Source organism: Polypterus senegalus, chromosome 14 (assembly GCF_016835505.1).
Source record: "Polypterus senegalus isolate Bchr_013 chromosome 14, ASM1683550v1, whole genome shotgun sequence".
Lineage (NCBI taxonomy): Eukaryota > Metazoa > Chordata > Cladistia > Polypteriformes > Polypteridae > Polypterus > Polypterus senegalus.
This window is the reverse complement of record NC_053167.1, coordinates 6,451,408-6,476,115: the sequence shown is the minus strand read 5'-3', so window position 1 is coordinate 6,476,115 and position 24,708 is coordinate 6,451,408. Positions and strand designations below refer to the sequence as shown.

The following is a 24,708-nucleotide window of genomic DNA, read 5'->3' as shown; positions in this document are numbered from 1 at the left end:
GTGTACAATAGGGAAATAATTGTTGATCATTATTAAACGACAATTCATACCAAGTTTAGGCACATTTAGAAACAAAATTGTTTACTATGAAAAATAACATTCTGAATTTAATTCACTTTTCCCCATTAACAAGATGTAATACCAAATGCAAAGGCCAACTGGCAGGTTGAATGATGCTTCAGCATATTTTCCACAACTATAAAATCAAGAAGAAAAAGAAATGTGTACCTGTGTTGTAGAATTTCTCTCTTTGTTTAAATTTGCATAAATTTAAGCATGTCTGAAATCAGTTAACATAAAAGGTGCCCCATAACTTTTTACTGCACCTTTCTTACCAATTTTGAATACTTTAAGAAATGTGGTTTATGTGTTTAAAAAAAAAAACAGTGGAGTGAAACACTATGCATAACATCCTGCTTTACAAACTTTTGCCCTGTTTATATTCTTGGGAATAGCATTGATTTTCTATCTGGATGTAATTTAGTCTGAATGCATATATATATGCATATTTATATTTATATATATTAAACTGTGTTTTCAGTGTCTGTGTCACATCCAAACAGAAATTACATCAAGAAATCACCCCTAATTGCACTGCAAGATTTTAATTGTCTCAGCACAGGACACGGTCTATTCATTTCTCCTCAGCTTTGTCAGTGGTTTGATTCATCGAATCACAAGTTAAATACCTTTTTTTTTTTTTAAATATAAAATATAGGTAACTGCAATGCAATCATGTGTTTACTTTTTTATATATATATATATATATATATATATATATATATATATATATATATATATATATATATATATATATATATATATATATATATATATATATATATATATAATCTTTCCCCAAAAACCCACTGCTTAATTTTTTGACAATGGTTCCCAAACACTGTTGTTCCATGGCGCTTTGTAATGAGCATGTCTTCCAATTAATTCATAAGCCTGCCTTAAAGTCCAACTATTAATTTTGGAATCAGGATGCATGTCCAGTTTATAAGTTTTGCATAAATATGTAATATTGGTATTTGAAAGTTTAAAATACAATTTTTATTCATATGTGAATTAACCTTTTTTCCTAGGTCACCTTCTACAATCAAAGTACTTAAGTCATCAGGCAATACAGTACAACCAGTGTTTTGTTCACATACAGTAAGGTGTCTAAAAATCTTTTGCTAAACAAGTCCTCTGGCAAAAAATTACTTTTCAACAAAAAACAAGACTTTCTTTCACAGACACAGGTAGTGATTAATAGGGAAATTTGTTTACCATCAACTTAGTTCAAGTATCTACTCTGTACTGCTTTGAAAGGAAAACCAATTTAGATACCTTTATTACATTTGGCACTTAGACATGTCTGATTGCTGATATGAGGTGATGTAATTATACTCTTGTAAAAGAAATATAAAGATATCATTATTGTACTTGCGTGAATGCCAAATGTGACAAGCTCACGGGTGGGAAAGCATTTTAAAACTGAGCGGATTATAAAAATAATTCTGCAGTTCCACTCTCAGAAGTGCCAACGAGCAGCACAAAACAAATGTTTACACTCACTACGGAGATTTTGAAACTTGGAGATTATACTCCCAAAAGTCCCTGGGGTGTTATGCCGTTAGAAGTTTATAAACATTCAATTATCTCTGGAAAAATTTTATAACATGAGCAGAAAAATAAAAGCAGTGTTCAGTTGTAGCATCATGCAAAAACCTAAGTGCTGACAGCTATTTTGGAATGTGACAGCAATTCATGATACCATGTGTTGTAATAACATTTCAAAAACATACGTCATTCTACATGACTACACAATTAACTATGTGTATCATTTGAGAAATATGTACCCCAAGAGATTGCTTTATAAGGTATACTGGACTTCCATAGATGAAGCAACATATAGTACAAACAAAGAACATAAAAGTATCAATAGTAAAAATAAATAAATAAAACTGTAGTGTTACCCTCACCTGAAAATCTGCATCAGCTGGTCGCTTGGAGCATTTTTGAGTCCCAAAACCATGCTCTGCAAGCGGCTGACACTCTGTGTGGCTGATGAAATAGGGGTTACTATGGCTTCTTTTTCTTTCAGGTACCGCCTCCCAGTTAATGGAGTTGAAGGTGTAAAAGATCTTGCCTGGATAAAAAAAATAAAAACAATTACTTATTCTAATTCTTACTGTATGTCTTGTTGTACAAAAAGTACAACAAAATGATATTGTTTCAATAATACACTATAGACTGCAGGCAACCCAGCAGGCAAAGTGTTTATCTATAATACAAATTTTAAAGATCACACTTTGGAAAGGAAATGGTGTACCAAGAGAAAAGTGACACAACCCTTACTTTCACTGTGAAGTAAAAATAAACTGAAGTAGTACCAAAAGGAAACAAAAGCCAGAATACATCAACAATCTTGCACCAAGGCAGCTTAATTATTCTATAACCAAAAAAAATGCATACTAGGAAACAGTATTCAAGTTTAAAAGACAAGCTATTTGTCAGATAAAAAAGAACCTGAATGGGACCTCGACATTCTTATAAATAATCGGCACTTTCCGAATCTCTTAGCTGCTCTTCTTGGATTCTGGTGGAGGATATTGAGGACAGAAATTTTACTCTTAAGACCCGAAATCTTACACAAGACCTGTTCTACATTTTCCAGATTTCACATAAATCTTTCAGACTAGTACAAGTAACACAATATCAATGCACAGATCTACACATTACTATCACTTAAAGTCAAGCTGAAAATATACTAAAAGGCTTAGTTATTACTTATTAAACTAAATCCACTAACAGTAAACACATTACATCTTAATTAGGTAAAGAAAGAATTACAGAGCTCTTTAATGTATCAGAATTAAATAAATGTACTTTGTTATGTAAAATACACCCTCTTTAAAATCTAATTGACAATATCAGTAATTCTAATTTTAACCAGTAAAGCCACTCACTTAATCATGAATATTAAAATGTAATTGCAGAAATCTTTTAATTAAAGTTGTTAAGACATCAAAAGAAAAACTCTTTAATGAACACAAGATAAATACTCCACATTTCACAATATTCATCCATAGGAGACAAGAGTCTTGTATCAAAATTTAGAAAATAATCTTGCACTCATTAAAAACCTGGTGCAGTTTGCACATATGAAGTCAATATCCTCCCAACAGTAACTGGAACTACTTTGATATATACAGGGATTTTGAAATAGTAGCAGTAGAATTGCGAAAAGCAAATAGGCTTACATTTAAGAAATCACCTGGACCAAAGACTATTTGTCCTATAATGCTTAAATTGTTTAGTGAGTATGATATAAAAAAATATAAAATGAAGACGGCAGATTCAAACAATAATAGGCCACTAAGCTTAATGTGCATCAGAGATAAATTAATGGAGGCATTTATTAAGGAAAAGACTGGGTATCACATATCAAGAAAAGGTACATTATCAAATAGTCTGCATTAGTTCAAATACTCAATTAGAGCACGTATTACGTATTAAATAAAACTCCTCAATGATATACGATATGCTTCCCTCACGGTGCTTCGCACACTTAAAAGCTCTAACACCACGTATTGATTTTTGATTGTTTGCTTTTCTCTATCTCTCTCACTCTCTCTGAAATTCTCTGCTCCTGACGGAGGGGGTGCGAGCAGAGGGGCTGTTTGCACAGAGGCTGTTTGCTTAGAAGATACGGACGCACCTCTAAAAAATGCTGAAAGACTACCTTCACATTGATCTCTTCATTGCGGCCGCTTTATCGCGGTGCTTCCACTTAAAAGCCCAACAGCCCTATTGATTTTTGATAGTTTACTTTTCTCTCTCCGACATTCTCTGCTCCTGACGTGCACTCCTTTGAAGAGGAAGATATGTTTGCATTCTTTTAATTGTGAGAAAGAACTGCCATTTCTGTTTTGTCATGGAGCACAGTTTAAACTTTTGACTAAAGGGTGTTATTTCATGTCTAGAGGGCTTTAATAATGTTAAAAAACGTATTTAGAAGGTCGTAAACAGGTTTTCTATGCTCTAACTGCGAAAATATTAGATTTATAAATAAAGAAATCTACTTTGCGGAAATAAATTTATCGCGGTAGAGTCTGGAACGGATTAACCGCGATAAACGAGGGTTTACTGTATATTACATATATATTTGTTGACATCTGTTGAAGGTAAGCAAAATTGTTTACTCAATACAATTTCATGAATCCATCCTGGATATCATTCATCAAAACTGGGACAGATTTTTCTTATACCTTTTCAAAATGCTGCTGAAGGTGACATTCCACTTGCCTCCTTGCGGACATTGTTTCACCAGGAAATTCAAAAGACAATTTGTGGGGTGTTCCAATTTCTTCATCAGCATCTGCTCCCAAAAATACTCGCTCATCAAAATCCCCAACTGTCAAAACATATTCTTCATACTCCTTATTGATAGCTTTGCTGAAAATATGACAAACAACATTGTTATAATTTTAGCAGTATTCTAGTCCCACTGGAACCGAGGTGGCTACATACTTATGAGAGCTGGGCTTTTAAACACTGCATACATAATGCCAAGTTACTAGAAAAATTAAAATGTCCCTTACATAAATGCTAAGTGTATCACAATATCTTCAGCATAAGTGCAAGTTTTAACTTTAAATGTGTATAAAAAAAAAAAACACCAAACACTTAAAAATTCTTATGGTGAGCTTTCTCAAGAAGCTGGTGATTGGGAATCCAGTTTAAGAAAAAGCCTCCCAACATCAAAGCTATATACAAACAATCAAAACAGTCCCTTGGAGGTGAGAAGTCTGTTCAGCAATCACTCCATCAGACTTCAAGACCCAAACACAAACATTTTTGCTAAAACTAAGCTTTTTTTTCTATTTTCAATAAAAATGCAGATTACATGTCCAATAGAAGACCAATCTTCAGAAATGCATTAAAAACACTGTCACATTACTTACTTGTTTTCTGTAAAATTCTGAATGTCCAACATTTCTGTGAAATGTTCTTCATTTCCTTTCAAAATCTGGAACATACAAAATGAGGGTATAACATGAAAAAACAGCAAAGTAAAAGAGAAAGTAATTCTTTATAATCTTGATGGACCCACATATTAAAAGCATTACTTGTTTTGAAGGAAAAATACACATTGGTTTGACAATGCAGATGTGCAGCTTAATGTAACAGACATTATCAACCATTTAAATAAAAGGCACAAAATAAACTGTAGGGTTAAAGAAGAAATATATAAAAACACCACAAAGTCACTGTACAGCAAGTTTTGATAAAGAAGGGGCAGTTTAAAATGCCTGGTCAAATCTTTATTCCCTGTGCTTTTTGGTGGAAGGCTTTGGATAAGGCAAATAGCAATTATAATCAATTTTATTTTGTACTCATCTTTAGGTATGTTTAGAAAGAAAAAGAGAATGAAAATGAAAAGAAAAAAGTATGTTTTGGAGAAAAAACTGCTACCCCTTTCTGAAAAAGTCTTCTAATGTAAGGTCTGAAATAATGCTCTTTAATTCCTTTTGCTTCCACCACCAACCCATCATACAGTTCACAGAGATGATTGATAATACAGGGGGGGTCTTCAGGTGTTGTGAAATCAAGGCTGTTGTACCCAGCTGGCAGTCCTGAAGAAGACAGAAAAAAGATGTAAAAGGGCTTACTTTTGTAAGAGCAGCTTTAATGACTACATCCCAAAAATGACACGTTTATCTAACTTATTAATTATCTGGGGAAAAAACACACAAGGAAAAAAAGTTAATAATGGGATGGCAACAAAACCTACAAAGGCAAAAAATATTACTTTCTAAAGTTAAATATTTCATGATGTTTTCTAAAATGTGAAAGACCATGTACAGAATGGGGTGTTTGGACATTGCTGCATGGTCATTTAGTTTCTGCATTTGTATTCGGAGAATTCTCAGTGCACACTGACTTGAATACATTTGAATGGGAGATTAACTACACTAGTAAAACATCTCATGTTTTCAGCCATTTAAAATTGTGATGAATAAATTATCAAAACAAAGGAGAGGGTTGGTTAAGTGTGGGAGGTTGCTGCTCTTCTGAGTTTGTAGATTATATTGCCCGCTTTACCCAATTATGCTAATATTGGGTGCACAGAGTAACAGTACACAGACAATTGTGATGCAATAATGAGGAGACCAATAATTAAACTGTAGCTTGCTCTCAGCAGATTAGGGAGAGCAGCTTGCTCATGTCAAGAACTGTAACTACTTTTCAGTCTTGTTCACAAGTTAGAGTAGAAGTAGTTATGAGATTGACCAAAACATTGGTGTAGCAGTGTAATTTTTATGAACACTGTACAGGTGTATGGTGGTAAAGTGGGAACAAATTAATCACATGTAGGTTTATGCTTAATGGTCAATCTACATTTTCATTCTCACCTATGGTCACAACCTCTGCTTACAAACCAAACGAAAAAGACTTCACAGTTCACAGGTACTTGGCTAAGTCTGCAGGAGAAGCCGAGGAGCTCAACCATACACTACTACAAGATTTTACAGATGGACACGTGACCACTGGAGCTAATCTGTTAATGCAGTGTGTATGCCCCCTTTACTATACAAGGAACCAGGCAAGACCCAACAGCAGAACAGCCATGGATGTACCGTATGGAGAAAATATTGTTAGGATTCTCTGCCTCCATTAACTTGAGTGCAGATATTTCCAGGTTGTGTCTGGAGACTTCTGCCAATGTTAGCATGGCCTAGTCTAGTCAATACTGTGTTCCACTACCATATCATTAAAGAGTCATATGTGTTCACTCTAATATTCAATTCTGTTTCACTTTAGATAAAATGTATTCAATATAGTAATAAGAATGCATTAAGAAAAAGACATACACAATAAGCCAATTACCTTTAAACAGAGGATTGATTATGCATTTCCTGTTTTGACACATTAATGCATTGACAAAAATAAGATCTAAGCAGCACAGCAAAAGATGATAAGAGTTCACCAGATCATCACCAATCATACGGAAATTCCCTGCAAATTGTAACGAGGAGAGGAATGAAATACAAGTTTATTTAAACAAATGTTAAAATAGCTTTAGAAACAAAGAAATAGATAATGTACCTTTGGTATGCACAAAAAGTGTCCAGCAAAACTGAAACACATCACTTGCATGGCATGGAAGACGCCTGCAGGAACAAAATTTTATAAAGAAAACAGAACTAGTATTGCAAGAGCTCAACATTCAAAATGAATAAATTATATATTTTCAAAATTATGTTAACACTAATGGCACTGCAATTTATGTGGACAATTTGCCACATATGGTGCATGTGTTGAACATGATGGCGAACAGGTTGAGACATTCCGGTAAATCATCTTGCACATACGAAGTATGTTTTGTGAGTAACTTGTATCCGCCATTCAAATATTAACATAATTTTGACTCACCCTGTGTATATACGTATTATAGAGAGAGATAGATACATAGATATATACAGGTAAAATTCCATTACAACGAACTCTCAGGGACCTAAAAAATATTTTGTTGTAACGAAAATTTTGTTGTAATGAGATTCTGTATTTGTCACTATAGTGCTTTCTTGTATCCAGGCGTTTGCAATCATTTCAATAGCTTTTTCGCATTAATTTTAATCTCCTCCTGCCTACAAGTTATGCTGACGAGAATTTTTTTCAGCATTTCCTTGCATGTAATACACTTTAAGGGTGCAAATGATGCCCAAATCCAATGGCTGAAGTGCTGCTGTGCAATTGGGTGGGAGGAATTCAGTGTGAACATTATCCAAAAGTGGAAGCATGTTGTGGGCAGCACAGTTACCAATCAGGATCATTATTATATATAAAAACTCAAAGGGAGGACGCATCATAATTTTAGTTCTGAAACGAATATAGCGAACAGTAATTTGAATGAAGATCAACAAATTTTAAACAAAAGAATGGTACTGTCAATAGATGTTCTGATGGTAGCAAAGAGGCCCAAATAAACTGCTGTCAACTGTTCATTAGATATTGAACTTTAGACTGCCACCTAAACATGAATATCACATTTTAAAAAGTCATTACAAACTAGTTCCCTAAATAAGTGTTGGAACAGGACAGTTAAAATTTCAATTACTGCACTGTGCTTGAGTATTTCCTCACACAGCATTTGGCCTTGTGAGCTGTAAATAACATTGTCTTCACATGATACGGTGCAATTGAAAAGTATAGAATGACTAGAGAACATACCTTTGCTTCCTGCTTTTTGGTATCTTTGGGGGTTCATCTTGTGGATTTTGAAACATGTCTAAAAATATTGGTTCAAATTTTTTAAAAATCACAGTTGAAACTTCAAAGTTTCTCTCCAGTCGTTCAATACGTTCACGAAAAGTTTGGGACAAGTTTGACATGTCAGCCCATTTTTTCATCTTGTTGAAGAACTGTATTAAACTAAAGAAAGCAAAAACAAAGTGAAGATAAAGATGTTTTAATGAGCATTTAACATAAATTAGCACTTCAAATGCCTGACATTTTAACATTTAAAACATTGCTAATGACTCTTAACTGTAACTAATACCCAAATACCAGCATACCAAAATTGACATTTTGCATTTTCTTAGTACATACATTACACAAACAGCAATGTATATATTGCAAGCAACACACTTAATTCACAGAGAGAGAAAACCACAGAACCACAGGTGAGTATTCTGAACATGCTTCTGGTCACATATAAATGTATCACATTTGAGTTTTGAATAAATGTTTGGTGTAATATTTAAATTTGAAACTTTCAAACATCTTCAAATGGGCATTGACTTACATCAGGCATCTCAATTAATACTGTAGGATTTTTCAGATCATCTTTTCTATTCACACATCAGTTATTCTCATTTTTTTGCTGGATATTTTCTAATATTAATGAAGATGTACACTGATCTATATAAAAAAAAGTTTTTATTTTGTACAAATGGAGTCTGTATTTCTATGGAACGCAAACATTTGTTGCAGAGATAATCCAACTCTAACAGTCAATTCTTATTTGCTAGACAGTGAACTGGATCAGTATAGTAGGAATAGCAGAAGAGTGAAACGGTACAAACCCTGAATGATACAAAGACCGATTGTAAACACAAGTACTATCAGAACATTATTCTGAGAAATATGTTATGTTCATTCAAGCACATAGACATGTACTGACATGGGGGCAAACAACGCTGAAGCAAAAGCTATAGCTTTTTCAGTCTTATATCTACTAGCAAGAAATTGTCTAAATAACAGAACACCTAGAAAAAGAATTAAAATGATGAAGAGTATGTTAAAAACGAACACTGAATTATCTCCATGTAACACCTCTCAACATTGCAATACTATTTAGCAAACTTAGTTTAGAAATTTCTACTGTCAAGCATTTCATTTTCTGTCTTTTGCTTATCATGTCTACTCTGCTTCTTGTTATTTGTCATATTAGGATACACAAACTTTACTTCATAGGAAATTGACAAGACTGTTAAGAGCCTAAATATGGCAAATATGAATACTGTATTTCAAAACTCACCTTACTACTCTTTTCCAAATTGAGAATAAGGAAACAGTGGCTAAACAAACAATTAGATCAATTGGATGGAAAATAACTGATTGATAAACTGGTTTGAGCAAAACTTGCAACCACAGTGGGTTTTCAAACTGCTATGATTTAATGATCACAATATACGCACACTGGGTTACTTTCATGTATGAAAATATGCTATATAAACAAACACTGTTGCTGTTGTTAGTAAAGAACTATAACCATTTTGGTATGAAATATACACAGAGGCGGCCTTAGGGGTGTGCAGGGCTTAGGGCTGACCAACCCTAACCGCGGGGCCGGTTACAGCGCATCCGGAAAGTATTCACAGTGCATCACTTTTTCCACATTTTGTTATGTTACAGCCTTATTCCAAAATTGATCAAATTCATTTTTTCCCTCAGAATTCTACACAACACACCCTATAATGACAACGTGAAAAAAGTTTACTTGAGGTTTTTGCAAATTTATTAAAAATAAAAAAAACTGAGAAATCACATGTACATAAGTATTCACAGCCTTTGCTCAATACTTTGTCGATGCACCTTTGGCAGCAATTACAGCCTCAAGTCTTTTTGAATATGATGCCACAAGCTTGGCACACCTATCCTTGGCCAGTTTCGCCCATTCCTCTTTGCAGCACCTCTCAAGCTCCATCAGGTTGGATGGGAAGTGTTGGCGCACAGCCATTTTAAGATCTCTTCAGGGATGTTCAATCGGATTCAAGTCTGGGCTCTGGCTGGGCCACTCAAGGACATTCACAGAGTTGTCCTGAAGCCACTCCTTTGGTATCTTGGCTGTGTGCTTAGGGTCGTTGTCCTGCTGAAAGATGAACCGTCGCCCCAGTCTGAGGTCAAGAGTGCTCTGGACCAGGTTTTCATCCAGGATGTCTCTGTACATTGCTGCAGTCATCTTTCCCTTTATCCTGACTAGTCTCCCAGTTCCTGTCGCTGAAAACCATCCCCACAGCATGATGCTGCCACCACCATGCTTCACTGTAGGGATGGTATTGGCCTGGTGATGAGCAGTGCCTGGTTTCCTCCAAACGTGACGCCTGGCATTCACACCAAAGAGTTCAATCTTTGTCTCATCAGACCAGAGAATTTTGTTTCTCGTGGTCTAAGAGTCCTTCAGGTCCCTTTTGGCCAACTCCAGGCGGGCTGCCATGTGCTTTTTATTAAGGAGTGGCTTCCCTCTGGCCACTCTACCATGCAGACCTGATTGGTGGATTGCTGCAGAGATGGTTGTCCTTCTGGAAGGTTCTCCTCTCTCCACAGAGGACCTCTGGAGCTCTGACAGAGTGACCATTGGGTTATTGGTCACCTCCCTGACTAAGGCCATTCTCCCCCGATCGCTCAGTGTAGATGGCCGGCCAGCTCTAGGAAGAGTCCTGGTGGTTTTGAACTTCTTCCACTTACGGATGATGGAGGCCACTGTGCTCATTGGGACCTTCAAAGCAGCAGAAATTTTTCTGTAACCTTCCCCATATTTGTGCCTCGAGACAATCCTGTCTTGGAGGTCTACAGACAATTCCTTTGACTTCATGCATGGTTTGTGCTCTGACATGAACTGTCAACTGTGGGACCTTCTATAGACAGGTGTGTGCCTTTCCAAATCATGTCCAATCAACTGAATTTACCACAGGTGGACTCCAATTAAGCTGCAGAAACATCTCAAGGATGATCAGGGGAAACGGGATGCACCGCAGCTCAATTTTGAGCTTCATGGCAAAGGCTGTGAATACTTATGTACAATTTTTTTATTTTCAATAAATTTGCAAAAACCTCAAGTAAACTTTTTTCACGCTGTCATTATGGGGTGTTGTGTGTAGAACTCGGAGGAAAAAAGTGAATTTAATCCATTTTGGAATAAGGCTGTAAATAACAAAATGTGGAAAAAGTGATGCACTGTAAATACTTTCCGGATGCACTGTATGTCAAACGCTGTTACAGGTATGTGTAAACTGTATAAACTTGTGCACAAATTTAAGAAAAACAATGTTAGCACACACTGGATTTTCTCATTACAGTATTCAGCAAAAGTTTTGCAAGATAACACGCAGACTTTATCAAAATATAACAGGAGAATATCACTTGACAAATCCAATGCTAGAAAACCCTCAAATAAAGCTGAATTACAACAATTCTGCAAAGATGAGTGGGCCAAAATTCCTCCAGAGCGCTGTAAAAGACTCATTGCAAGTTATCGCAAATGCTTGATTGTAGTTATTGCTGCTAAGGGTGGCCCAACCAGTTATTAGGTTCAGGGGGCAATTACTTTTTCACACAGGGCCATGTAGGTTTGGATTTTTTTTTCTCCCTAAATAATAAAAAACATCACTTAAAAACAGCATTTTGTGTTTGTGTTATATTTGACTAATGGTTAAATGTGTTTGATGATCAGAAACATTTTGTGTGACAAACCTGCAAAAGAATAAGAAATCAGGAAGGGGGCAAATAGTTTTTCACACCACTGTACACACACACACATACATGCACACAAAGATTGTTATATTTTAGTACAGAAAATCACATAGAAGCTGAAAAGTTTTACAAATAAATCTTAAATCTTTTGACACACTGCAAATAGATGTAATTTTTTGAATATACATTTTATTTTATTTATTTGCGCAGTCATTTATAATGATTACCACTCATGACTGAAATAATTATAAACATCAGAGCAATTATTTAGAATTTGTTTATATATCTACTCAATATGGAGCTACCGCCATCAGTTATACTCAACCAACCAGTATGTCTCAACTAAGAATAACCGGACAAGGTGGAAAATGGGGAAGAAGGGGAAGCATCTAAGTGACAGCAAAACACCACAGCACAAAACCTCTTCAGCCTTGCATTGTTTGGGCAGTGTGCACTCGCTGCATAATAAACACTTGCTTTGCCTTCTGGAGTGAGTCAATAGAAATGAGGTTATTTTAGAAACTTAAACATTCATTTTACAAAAAGTGAACCAATAAAATAAGACATCAAAATTTCCTTAAAGAAAGAAACTAGAATAATAATAGACCACTTTTCAGTTAAAAAAACAGAAGATCTACTTAGGCATATAGCCTAGTGCTTGAATCAGCAAATATAACAAACAGGTGCTAATGATCAATGATAATGTGTAGGTTGAACCAAAATGATTAATTGAAAGAGAAACAGTCATGTACAGGGATAACAATTAGACAAAGGGCAACCATACCAAAAAGGTTTGCTGTAGAGGTGCTAGCTTAACCTGAAAATCTTACACCATGGAAAAAGTGAGAAAAGTGGCAAGAGACAATGTGGTTATCCTGCATCATCAAAGTCTAACAAAAATTAAAAAGTTCACAGTAGACAGGCGCTACAAGATGGTTTATACAAGCTCTTCTGCATAAATACAAATAAACGTGCAAGGTTGAGGTCTGGAAACACAGTGGTCAGTGACAGAGTGAGAGGAGATATATGACGAGCTTACTTCCCTTCAACTCTGGAAGACATCCAATGCCACTGTTAGCTCAACTGGCAGAAACCACTGGGATCTTGGTACATTAATCTACAGTCCAGAGAAGTCTTATTTAAAAAAAGAAAAAAAAAGTAGTCTTCATGGAGGAGTTGCAATCAAAAAGCTATTCCTTCCAGGTGGAAAGAAAGCTAAATGACTTCTCTACACCATCCATCCATCCATCCTCTTCCGCTTATCCGAGGTCAGGTCGCGGAGGCAGCAGCTTTAGCTTAGATGCCAAAACTTCCCTCTCCCCGGCCATTTCTTCTAGCTCTTCCGGGGGAATCCTGAGGCGTTCCCAGGCCAGCCAGGAGACATAGTCCATCCAGCGTGTCCTTGGTCTTCCCCGGGGTCTCCTCCCAGTTGTATGTACCCAGAACACCTAGCCAGGAGACATCCTGATCAGATGCCCGAGCCACCTCATCTGACTCCTCTCGATGTGGAGGAGCAGCGGCTCTACTCTGAGCCCCTCCCGGATGACTGAGGTTCTCACCTTATCTTTAAAGAAAAGCCCAGACACCCTGCGGAAGAAACTCGTTTCAGCCGCTTGTATTCGTGATCTCGTTCTTTCGGCCACCACCCAAAGCTCATGACCATAGGTGAGGGTAGGAACATAAATCGACTGGTAAATTTAGAGCCTTGCCTTACGGCTCAGCTCCTTTTTCACCACGACAGACCGATTCAGAGCCTGCATCACTGCAAGCGCCGCACTGATCTGCCTGTCGATCTAACACTCCATTCTTCCCTCACTCATGAACAAGACCCCGAGATACTTGAACTCCTCCACTTGGGACAGGATCTCGCTCCCAACCCCGAGAGGGCACTCCACCTTTTTCCGGCTGAGGACCATGGTCTAGGATTTGGAGGTGCCGATTCCCATCCCAGACGCTTCACACTCAGCTGCGAACCGATTCAGACAGAGCTGAAGATCACGGCCTGATGAAGCAAACAGGACATCATCATCTGCAAAAAGCAGTGACCTAATGCTGAGCCCACCAAACCGGACCCCCTCAACACCCTGGCTGCATCTAGAAATTCTGTCCATAAAAGTTATGAACAGAATCGGTGACAAAGGGCAGCCCTGGTGGAGTCGAACTCTCACTGGAAACGGGTTTGACTTACTGCCGGCAATGCGGACCAAGCTCTGACACTGGTTGTACAGGGACCGAACAGCCCTTATCGGATGGCCCGGTACCCCATACTCCCAGAGTATCCCCCACAGGATTCCCCGAGAGACACAGTCGAACGCTTTTTCCAAGTCCTCAAAACACATGTAGACTGGTTGGGCAAACTCCCATGCACCCTCCAGGACCCTGCTAAGGGTGTAGAGCTGGTCCACTGTTCCGCAACCAGGGCAAAAACCACACTGTTCCTCCTGAATCCGAGGTTCGGCTGTCCAACGGACCCTCCTCTCCAGGACCCCCGAATAGATTTTTCCAGGGAGGCTGAGGATTGTGATCCCTCTGCAGTTGGAGCACACCCTCCCGTCCCCCTTCTTAAAGAGGTGGACACCAACCCGCTCTGCCAATCCAACCAAACCTCCTATGAAGAACTCCTCTACACACAAAAACAAAAGGATTGGAGCATGCAGAAAAATGTCAGCAGGTGTTCTGGACTGATGAGTAAAAATTTGAAATTTTTGTCTCTAACAACAGGCAGTTAGACCACCAAAGGACTGGAGAATTGTATGTGGATAAATCTTTGCATGCAACTCACACTTAAGCACAGGGGAAAGGGCCCCATAGGTTTCAGGGTGCATTTTATCAAAACTGTTGGCCTCCTCACTGTTACCCAAAAGTTACTAATAGCATTACTGGAAATATTTGATGAAACAAACACTGCATATATTAGCATAAATTAAGAATTTTAAACTCAACTATACATTTATATACAAAAAATGTAAATATTCAGAAAATTAGCTAATAAACATTACAAATATGAATATAAAAACCTTTAATAAGATGGCTAGGCTTGTTTGTTTTGACATAACAAATTAAATATTTGTTCAATTTTTACCAGTGCAGGTCTCATAGCAATTTCAACAATGTTCAAACTAGAGCAGTTTTTCATTTTTAATTAGAGCCAATTTAGAAAAAACTGATTCACATAATTGTCAGGTGGTAAATGGCAGCAGAGCGGTCACTGCCAACTCAGAGAGTTAATTTGAATTATTGTCATATAAAAATAGCATTACTTCATTTTTAGCCTCTGTTAACTGTCTCAAGGATCGTCCTATTGACAGCCACCTTACTTCCTCATGCAAGATTTAGCAGAATATGAAGTAATGAAATTAGTATTTCTGGATTTGGATTAGTTGTTTCATCATAAGATACATGATAGAAAATAACTCGAAAGAGTGCTATGGGGTCAAGGTGAACCAGGTTAATGTTCTCTGACTTGTACATATAAAATCACTGAATGAAAAGGTGCACTGTGTGATGGAGGTAACAAGGGATGAAGAAAAAAGTGGGACAAACATCACACTGATAGTACTGGTCTGGTAAAATAAAAAAATGGATGTTAGATTTGTGGATGACCAAGAGAGTATATTGGCATTAATTTAATAACTTCACTGTGCTGTCATTAAGTCAACAGGGTTAAAAATGATTCAAAATGAACATTAAAAAACACCAACAAAAATTTTACCTTAATTTTGCAGATCTCAATATTCTTGTCAGAGAAACACAATTCCCTTCCATTACTCCTTTCCCAACAGTGGGGGTGAAGCCTTTTCGACAAGCTGCATATAGTGAGCACACAAGCCAGTGTACAACATCTCCCTGAAAAAATATACAAATATTAAAAGGTTAGCACATATTTTAGTTCTGCAAACTGAAACTCTGTAAGAAAGATCACTACAACAACATTAAAGTTATTTAAAAGGTAAGTCCAAAAATAGAAAACTTGAAATACTCCAAAATTAAAAAAAAAAATAAAAAAATACATACATACATAATAATTATCCATCCATTTTCTAACAACACAGGGCACAAGGCAGGAACCAATCCTGGGCAGGGTGCCAACCCACCGCAGGACACACACAAACACACCGAGCACACACTAGGGCCAATTTAGAATCACCAATCCACCTAACCCACATGTCTTTGGACTGTGGGAGGAAACCGGAGCGCCCGGAGGAGACCCACGCAGACACGGGGAGAACATGCAAACTCCACGCAGGGAGGACCCAGGAAGCGAACCCGGGTCTCCTAACTGCGAGGCAGCAGTGCTACCACTGCGCCACCCATATTATATATATATATATTATATATATATACATACATACACACACATACATATTTTAAGGTGAAATGCAGCAAAATATGTTTGTTAAATTATACACAAAAAACTTTAACTTCATTTAAATAATCTATATTCTTCACTGGGAGTGTCGTGAAGGATAGAATAATTAAACATGTACTATGAAGATATTTCAATGTTCTTTAAACGTTTTGAAGAATCGGCTAAGCTTACAGATGGCTTAACGTCTTTTACAGAGCTGATTGTATGGCGATCGGTTACTTGGGGAAAGAAAAGCAAGGACTCTTGGGGCGGCCACGCCAATATATATTGAATATAAAACAGAAAGAGAAAATAACAACACAGCTAAAAACGTAGCAACAAATTTCGACAAAAGATAAATGCTTGTCATGAGCACGAGGCTCATGAAACACATGTTTAATAATGTGCTTTAGCTCCTATCATCATGAAAATGACATCACGTATACATCTCAGTATTTTTGTTATTCAGAGAACTGTAATATTACGAATGTAATTGACTCTGTGTCCAGTTGGAGGAAGAGAGCCAGTTTAAGAAGCAAGTAGTGATTCACACACATAGATCACATACGAGTAGAAGATCAAATACAAAACAAAGCATTTAACGTGCTACTTTAATTACGATGTCATTTTGAGAAACTGGTTAATTAAACGATTTTAAGATGAAGTTTATAATGTTCTACATGACAAATGACAAAATAAACTACGTGATTAAAGTGGAAAATTCGAGATTAAAGTTGACATTTTGTACTTTTTTCCCACCGTGTGCCTTTTTTCTCTGTACCCTAATAAGCTTTCATATGACACTCAGACAGTGGGCTTACAACTCTTCTTTTCACGGCAACTTTGATATGTGACTTCTTTTTTATTTCCGGCACTGTGCGATTTTGTGAGTGTGAGCTTTCAAGTTTCTCCAACATGCTATGTCACTCGATCAACTTCATTTTGTTGATTATACCACGGTTTATTTGAACAAATAGTATGTTTTTCCTTTACCTCCACTTGGTATTCGCTGAAATTCTTATATTTTCCCCAGTGCTTTTCCCATTGTCTTTTCACAGAAGGCTGCGCTTAAGGGCGATTTATATTGATTTGCATATTCAAATAGGCGTAGTTCTGGGAGGATTTGGGGCGTTACATAATGCGCGTGCACGAGCGTTAGTTTTCGCTGATCGGGATTTATATAGCAGAAGAATGTGGAAGTTGGAGTGCGCACAGATTCCTGCATCTGGATTTTTCTGTGCGTAAGCACATTTCGGCTTTTGTGCTTACGCCATGTTATAGTGCGAGTTCTACGCACTGCGTTATACATGAGGCCCCTGAAGACAAAGATTGTTCACCATCATTGTTTAGGGGAAGGATACAGAAAGCTGTCCCAGAGATTTAAGCTGTCCGTTTCCACAGTTAGGAACATATTGAGGAAATGGAAGACCACAGGCTCAGTTCAAGTTAAGGCTCGAAGTGGCAGACCAAGAAAGATTTCGGATAGACAGAAGCGACGAATGGTGAGAACAGTCAGAGTCAACCCACAGACCAGCACCAAAGACATACAACATCATCTTGCAGCAGATGGAGTCACTGTGCATCGTTCAACCATTCGGCGTACTTTACACAAGGAGATGCTGTATGCGAGAGTGATGCAGAGGAAGCCTTTTCTCCGCCCACAGCACAAACAGAGCCGCTCGAGGTATTCTCAAGCACATTTGGACAAGCCAGCTTCATTTTGGAATAAGGTGCTGTGGACTGATGAAACTAAAATGGAGTTATATATACTGTAGAGATATATATATATATATATATATATATATAGATATATAGATATGTGTATATATATGTGTATATACAGTATATATGTAGATATGTATATGTGTATACAGTAATCCCTCCTCGATCGCGGGGGTTGCGTTCCAGAACCCCCCGCGATAGGTGAAAATCCGTGAAGTAGAAACCATATGCTTGTTGTTTATTTTTATATATTTTAAGCCCTTATAAACTCTCCCACACTGTTAACATTATTAGAGCCCTCTAGACATGAAATAACACCCTTTAGTCAAAAGTTTAAACTGTGCTCCATGATGAGACAGAGATGGCAGTTCTTTCTCACAATTAAAAGAATGCAAACATATCTTCTCTTCAAAGGAGCGCAGTCAGGAGCAGAGAATGTCAGAGACAGAGAGAGAGCTTGACACAAAAACAAACAATCAAAAAATCAATATGTGCTGTTAGGCTTTTAAGTATGCGCACCACAATAAAGCAGCCGCAAAGAAGGGAGCAATGTGAAGGTAGTCTTTCAGCATTTTTTAGAGTAGCGTCCATATCCTCTAGGCAAACAACCTCTGTGCAAACAGCCCCTCTGCTCACACCCCTCCGTCAGGCGCAGAGAATGTCAGAGAAAGACCGAGAAAAGCAAACAATCCAGAACCGCTTGGGAAGAACATCGTATATCATTGAGGAGTTTTAGTTTATACGTAATACATGCTCCGATTGGGTAGCTTCTAAGCCATCCGCCAATAGCGTCCCTTGTATGAAATCAACTGGGCAAACCATACTGAGGAAGCATGTACTTTAAATCAAAAGACTACTGTCCTCAGAAATCCGTGAACCAGCGAAAAATCTGTGATATATATTTAGATATTCTTACATTTAAAATCCGCGATGGAGTGAAGCTGCGAAAGTCGAAGCGCGATATTGCTAGGGATCACTGTATATATGTGTGTGTGTGTATATATATATATATATATATATATATATATATATATATATATATGCCAGCAACACTCATGACAATGACAAAACAATTACATTGTCAATCATGTTACGTTATTATTAAAATGTTTCATTTTCTTTTTCATAACTTCTTTAACACACTACTGCTCCGCTGTGCAGCGCGGGTATTCTGCTAGTAAAGACATACATCGTTTGCAACGAATCCTAAATCCTAATCCTAACTAGGAAAAAAAAATCCGAACACATTTTTCCAGTTTTGATGTCACCACACTGGTTACCTGTGTCTTTCAGAATTGACTTTAAAATTCTGCTTATGGTGTATAAAGCCTTAAATAATCTCGCTCCATCTCGTATATCAGAATGTCTGACACCTTATATCCCAAATCGTAACCTTAGATCTTCAAATGAGTGTCTCCTTACAATTCCAAAAGCTAAACTTTAAAGAAGTGGCGAGGCGGCCTTCTATTGTTATGCACCTAAAATCTGGAATAGCCTGCCAATAGGAATTTGCCAGGCTGATACAGTAGAGCAGTTTAAAACACTGCTGAAAACACATTACTTTAACATGGCCTTTTTATAACTTCAATTTAACTTAATCTTGATACTCTGTATGTTCAATTCATCATAATAACTATTCATGGTGGCCCTAAAATCCGTACTAACCTCTACTCTCTCTTCTGTTTCTTTTTCCGTTTTCTTTGTGGTGGTGGCCTGCACCACCTACTCAAAACATAATGATGCTCCAATATTGATGGACTAAAAGCCAGAAGTCCACGTGACCATCATCATTATCAAGTCCTTCCGTGAGAACCCTAAATCCAAAGAGGACTGTTTCATTTATGTTAGGTTGAATGCTCAGAGGGGACTGGGCAGTCTCATGGTCTGGAATCCCTACAGATTTTATTTTTTTCTCCAGCCGTCTGGATTTTTTTTTGTTTTTTCTGTCCACCCTGGCCATTGGACCTTACTCTTATTCAATGTTAATTAATGTTGACTTATTTTATTTTCTTACTGTGTCTTTTATTTTTCTATTCTTCATTATGTAAAGCACTTTGAGCTACACTTTTTTTTTTTGTATGAAAATGTGCTATATAAATAAATGTTGTTGTTGTTAATTACTAATCGGACTACAACTTTTTATACATTTAAGAGGGTCAGCTCAGGCTGGACGGTTGGGAGACAAAGTCAGAGAGACGAGATTGCGTTGGTTTGGACATGTGCAGAGGGGAGAGGAAGGGTATATTGAAAAAGAAAGATGCTAAGGATAGTGCTGCCAGGTAAGAGGAAAAGAGGAAAGCCTAAGAGAAAGTTTATGGATGTGGTGAGAAAGGACATGCAGGTGATGAATGTAACAGAACAAGATGTAGAGGACAGAAAGATATGGAAAAAGATGATCCGCTGTGGCAACCCCTAACAGGAGCAGCCAAAAGAAGAAGATACAGTTGTTTTATTGTTCATTTTCTCCATCATGCTAGCCAGACATTCCTAATTCTTGAGGTGTAATTATGAATGTGGATTACCAGTTTAACCATGTAGTACTTGTTTCTTACCAAACCGAATACTGTGTGACACACACATAAACAAACAATGAACAGTACAAACCTTTAAAAAAAAAAAGGCACAAATGTATCAAATGTTCTTAAGATGTTTGTCAAGAAGATAAAAGGCTAACATGACTAAAAAGTTTAGAAGTAAAATATACAAATCTTGCTATTTACTAAGGCAGCTATTTCAAATTCTTTAACTATTCTTTTTCTAATTAAAAATGTGACCTGCTGCACTAAACATTAAAGTTTGCTCATCACACACCCTCAGATAAGCAATGGCCACCGATTTATTGACAAAGTAAAAAGGTCTTATTTCACTAAAGTAGCTTCTTTTGCCGTTTGTCTAATGGCACAAGAGGACTCCTCCAAATCACATTTCTCTGTTTATTACTCCATTTTCTTTAATGTAAAGGCTAATATAACAATCTTCTGTCTCTAGTAAAGTCTGCCTTACTGCTATGTACTCAAAGGAAGTTTGCAACAAAAAGATGTGCGCTAGCTCAGCTACTGTAATACCTCAAGTAAAGCAGCACAGCAACTAAAGTACTTTAAAGTTAGAAAATCTGATGCTGAAAAAAAATTGGTTTTGCAATAAGCCAATTGTGTCTTTTGAAGTGAAAAATGTGCCTATTTAGATTGGCAGCTGATAAATCACAGCATCAGTAACCCTCTTAAGTACAATAAACTGGGAATTGAATACAATATAAGCGTATAGTTAAATGAATTTGTAACAACTTATTATTAAAAGCATAACGAAAAGGAATGAAGGTAACTAAAGGGTTAATGAAATGTGGCTTAAAGCTCGAGCATGTGAGGTTTTAGCCTCATCTAGAGGAGCCACCAAGATAGTTGCAAAGGTTAAAATGAAGTGTATGTGTATAAACTAGTGATAAAGCCCAAACACTCCTATTTACAAGTGGTGATAAGATCAATGGGAAAACCTACAGGACAACCCGAAGTGATGTTTAGAATAATGAAAGAATCAGCATGTATACAAAGTTACTGGTGGCTGGTAGTCGATTGTCTAAAATGAAAGAATTCTGTCTATTAAGAGTCAGATAGGAAGATGTTTTAAATGAATTGCATTAATCATTGCTCACTAAATGGGCCGAGACATTTATGCATATCTATATGCAAATAAAGAACCATTCTGCATTTTCATCTGGTCTTATGAAAGACGTATTTGAAAAAAGAGAAAAGTTTTTTCCACTACACAATCAAAACTCTATCCAGAGTTAGCCATATTATTATCTGACCTGTGTAACTGTGAATGCTGCACATTGGATGTTTAAGCAAACCCTGAATATGTAAAGCAATTAAAATAGTTAAAAAAGCACTGTATAGATTTTACTAAATTTAGGGGATGGGGTACTCAATGCCTAAACTACACCAATCACACTCTACACGTTTGTACATTCGATGGCACTGGCAATTTGATTCACCAAACAGGACAGGCTCAAGCACATCCCTATGCTGTTTTTGTTGCTTTCCTTGACCTCTTTCATACAGTATCTAACAGAACTTTCTCAAAATTCTCATTTATAAACCGAAATGATTTACCTAATATTTGTTAGCGATAAAAGTAATGATCACATAAACTCAACCAGTTTGCTAGGCTCAGCCTTCATACAATTCTCAGTATGATGAAGTAGATCTGAAAATGTATTACTGTTGTCACATTCTACAAAGTGGCGTTGGTACAGAAACAATGTTTTAACACAAACCACCTTTTGCGGCGATATGAAATTTTCTGGTAGACCACAGTAATTTTCTATCTAATATATGAGGCTCACATTTTTTGCATGGCCAGAGTTAGATGTTTAGGTTTGGTTTGGGACACAGACGGGAAAAAAAAAAAAATCTTTTTTTGTTTAAAGTCACAACCAAACTGCTACATATTTACTTTATATCCCAAGCCACATATAAATTGCTCAAAATACAAAGTTACATTATTAACTAAATATCATTTACAATATGAAATTATGAAAAAGTACACAAGTTCATTAACGATATTGAAATATCAGAAAACCTTTTTTTCTAATAATTATGGTTTTGTGGCAAAATAAACACTTCCTTGATGTTAAGCCAATTCTGGGACTGGGTTAACTGTTTTGACTGGCAGATTTGATAAACTGGTGATGCTAAACTGGCCTTAATGTAGGTGTGAGTGTCTGATGTCTGTATGTTCACCTTATGTCAGGCTGGAGTCCTCTGCAGAGACTGTTTCCTGCCTTGTGTCTGATGCTTACTGGGTTAGGCTCCAGCTTACCTGTATTTCTGCTCTGGAAAAGTGGGTTTAGAAAAGGAAGGGATTGATGTTCATCAAAGAGGCATTTTTGTTTATTAAATATTGTGTCGCCTTGTTGTGTGTGACACAGGTTTCCTTAGTCCCCCCATTCCACGAGTGTTTGCACAGGCGGCATATGCACACGTGCGCCCACCTTTGAGGTCATTTAAATAGCTGCTTTAAGAATCCGTTTTGCTAACAGGAGCGGCTTTCTGACACGTAAAAGAGGAAAATGCAATTTATAAAAATTACAAGTTGAAGCGACCTCTTTCAAGATAAACTTTAAATAGTAAAGAAAATCCGCAGTTTATACGTAATGTTTTTCAATTTTAAGAGTAAGTGGCGTGCAAGTAACACTTGGGAGGCGGAAAAACCGATCATATTTATTGATTAGTAACACATTAACGTTAGCTGTAGCCCTATTATTGTAATCTTTTTAGTTAGCCAATATAATGTGTTATTTGACTACACTTCTCTCTCTACTTAACATTATGCATCTGTTCGTTTGGGGGTGGCACAGAGCCCTAATCTCCTTAAACTACGCCTATGAGTGTGTGTATACATCATTGTATTACCCAGACGATACTTTACATCAAGCGATTCTATGACTAAACTAACGCAGCACTGCACAAAAAGCAACTGTTGCACCTTTGAATCTTCTACATCTTTTTGTGCAATCTGGTTTTTCATTTGTGTAGTTTTTAAGATATGCATTTCTGAACAACAGATTAGGAATTCTAACGTAAGGAATGCTGTGACATTATGACCGGAAGTCGCGTGTTGTTTTTATTTTTCTGTTTTTCCTCCCTCTCTTTATGTATCGACTTTATAATGCTCTCCAATAATAAAAGGCAATCCATATACAGAGTAAGAGAATTGGAGAATAAACTAAAAACATCCTTAAAGTGCACACTAATCGCATATGCGAATGCAAAAAAAAGCGTAAACAAAAGCGCACGCTGGTAAGCCCACTAAGCTCAGGTTTATGAACACACAAACCAATACCACATACAAGCAAAACGCCGCATCCAGGCATATCAGTAATGTTAACGCAAAAACCTGTACACCGGGGCAAACAATTTATGAAACATTACAAACAAATCTGTGTAAAATGTTGACCATTCAGCGCTCGTGCCACTTCGCATGCTGGCTGTTATTAGTAGCAGTTATTTTGTCTCAGACTGTGCAGCGAGAACAGGTCTACAAAGACAAGAAGCAGCTGCTCGTGTCCAAGAAACTCAGATGTTTTGTAAGCTTTTCAATGATTATCGGATATTTTAATTCCCCCTAACTTTCTAAAGTCGCGGCACTCCCCCTTGCACCTCCCACCCACACCGAGGTTTAAAGAACCCGTACCTCCAGAGTATACGTCTCCCAAGTCTCAGTAAAGTTCCGTAGTGCTTCAGCGGCCCTCTTTTCATCCATATTAAGCTCCTGACAAAGTATTTTCAAACGGTTTCGAACTAGATTCTCCTCGCCTTCCTCCTCCATGTCGCTGCCCGTATCGGGCTCAGTTTCACGTTCCTTCATGAGAGCTCCCCAACAACGGGCTCCTCCACTACCCAACAATACACCGCGCCGACGAGTGGCGCGAAAAACCAAGGCTTGCAGCCTGAGGGAATGGGGAGGAGCTGCAGCGCCAGTCAATCATTTTCACAGAGGGACCCGCCCGTATTTTCCACAACAGCCAATCATTAGGAGGAGGAAAGAGTACTAACCAATCATTTTAATGCCAGGGAAACGGAGTCTCCATCATGAGAATGATGAAACTTTTTATGTGGGTTACGCTGCAGAACAGTGCAAGCACCAGGGCTTGATTGTGGATTTCT

General features: G+C 37.3%; 1 protein-coding gene across 1 annotated transcript in view; it reads right to left on the bottom strand.

Annotated features, from left to right (window-relative positions):
* Nucleotides 1-24,488, bottom strand: part of rbl1 (retinoblastoma-like 1 (p107)) — a 52,946-nt gene extending 28,458 nt beyond the window's left edge. The window contains exons 1-9 of the mRNA XM_039734897.1: nt 24,236-24,488; nt 15,686-15,819; nt 8,230-8,430; nt 7,105-7,169; nt 6,886-7,014; nt 5,470-5,630; nt 4,959-5,023; nt 4,263-4,449; nt 1,974-2,140 (exon numbers count right to left, since the gene is read on the bottom strand). Of these exons, the coding sequence (XP_039590831.1) occupies nt 1,974-2,140; nt 4,263-4,449; nt 4,959-5,023; nt 5,470-5,630; nt 6,886-7,014; nt 7,105-7,169; nt 8,230-8,430; nt 15,686-15,819; nt 24,236-24,409 (1,283 nt within the window). The 5' untranslated portion in view covers nt 24,410-24,488. The remainder of the gene's footprint in view (nt 1-1,973; nt 2,141-4,262; nt 4,450-4,958; nt 5,024-5,469; nt 5,631-6,885; nt 7,015-7,104; nt 7,170-8,229; nt 8,431-15,685; nt 15,820-24,235) is intronic.
* Nucleotides 24,489-24,708: the final 220 nt, after the last annotated feature.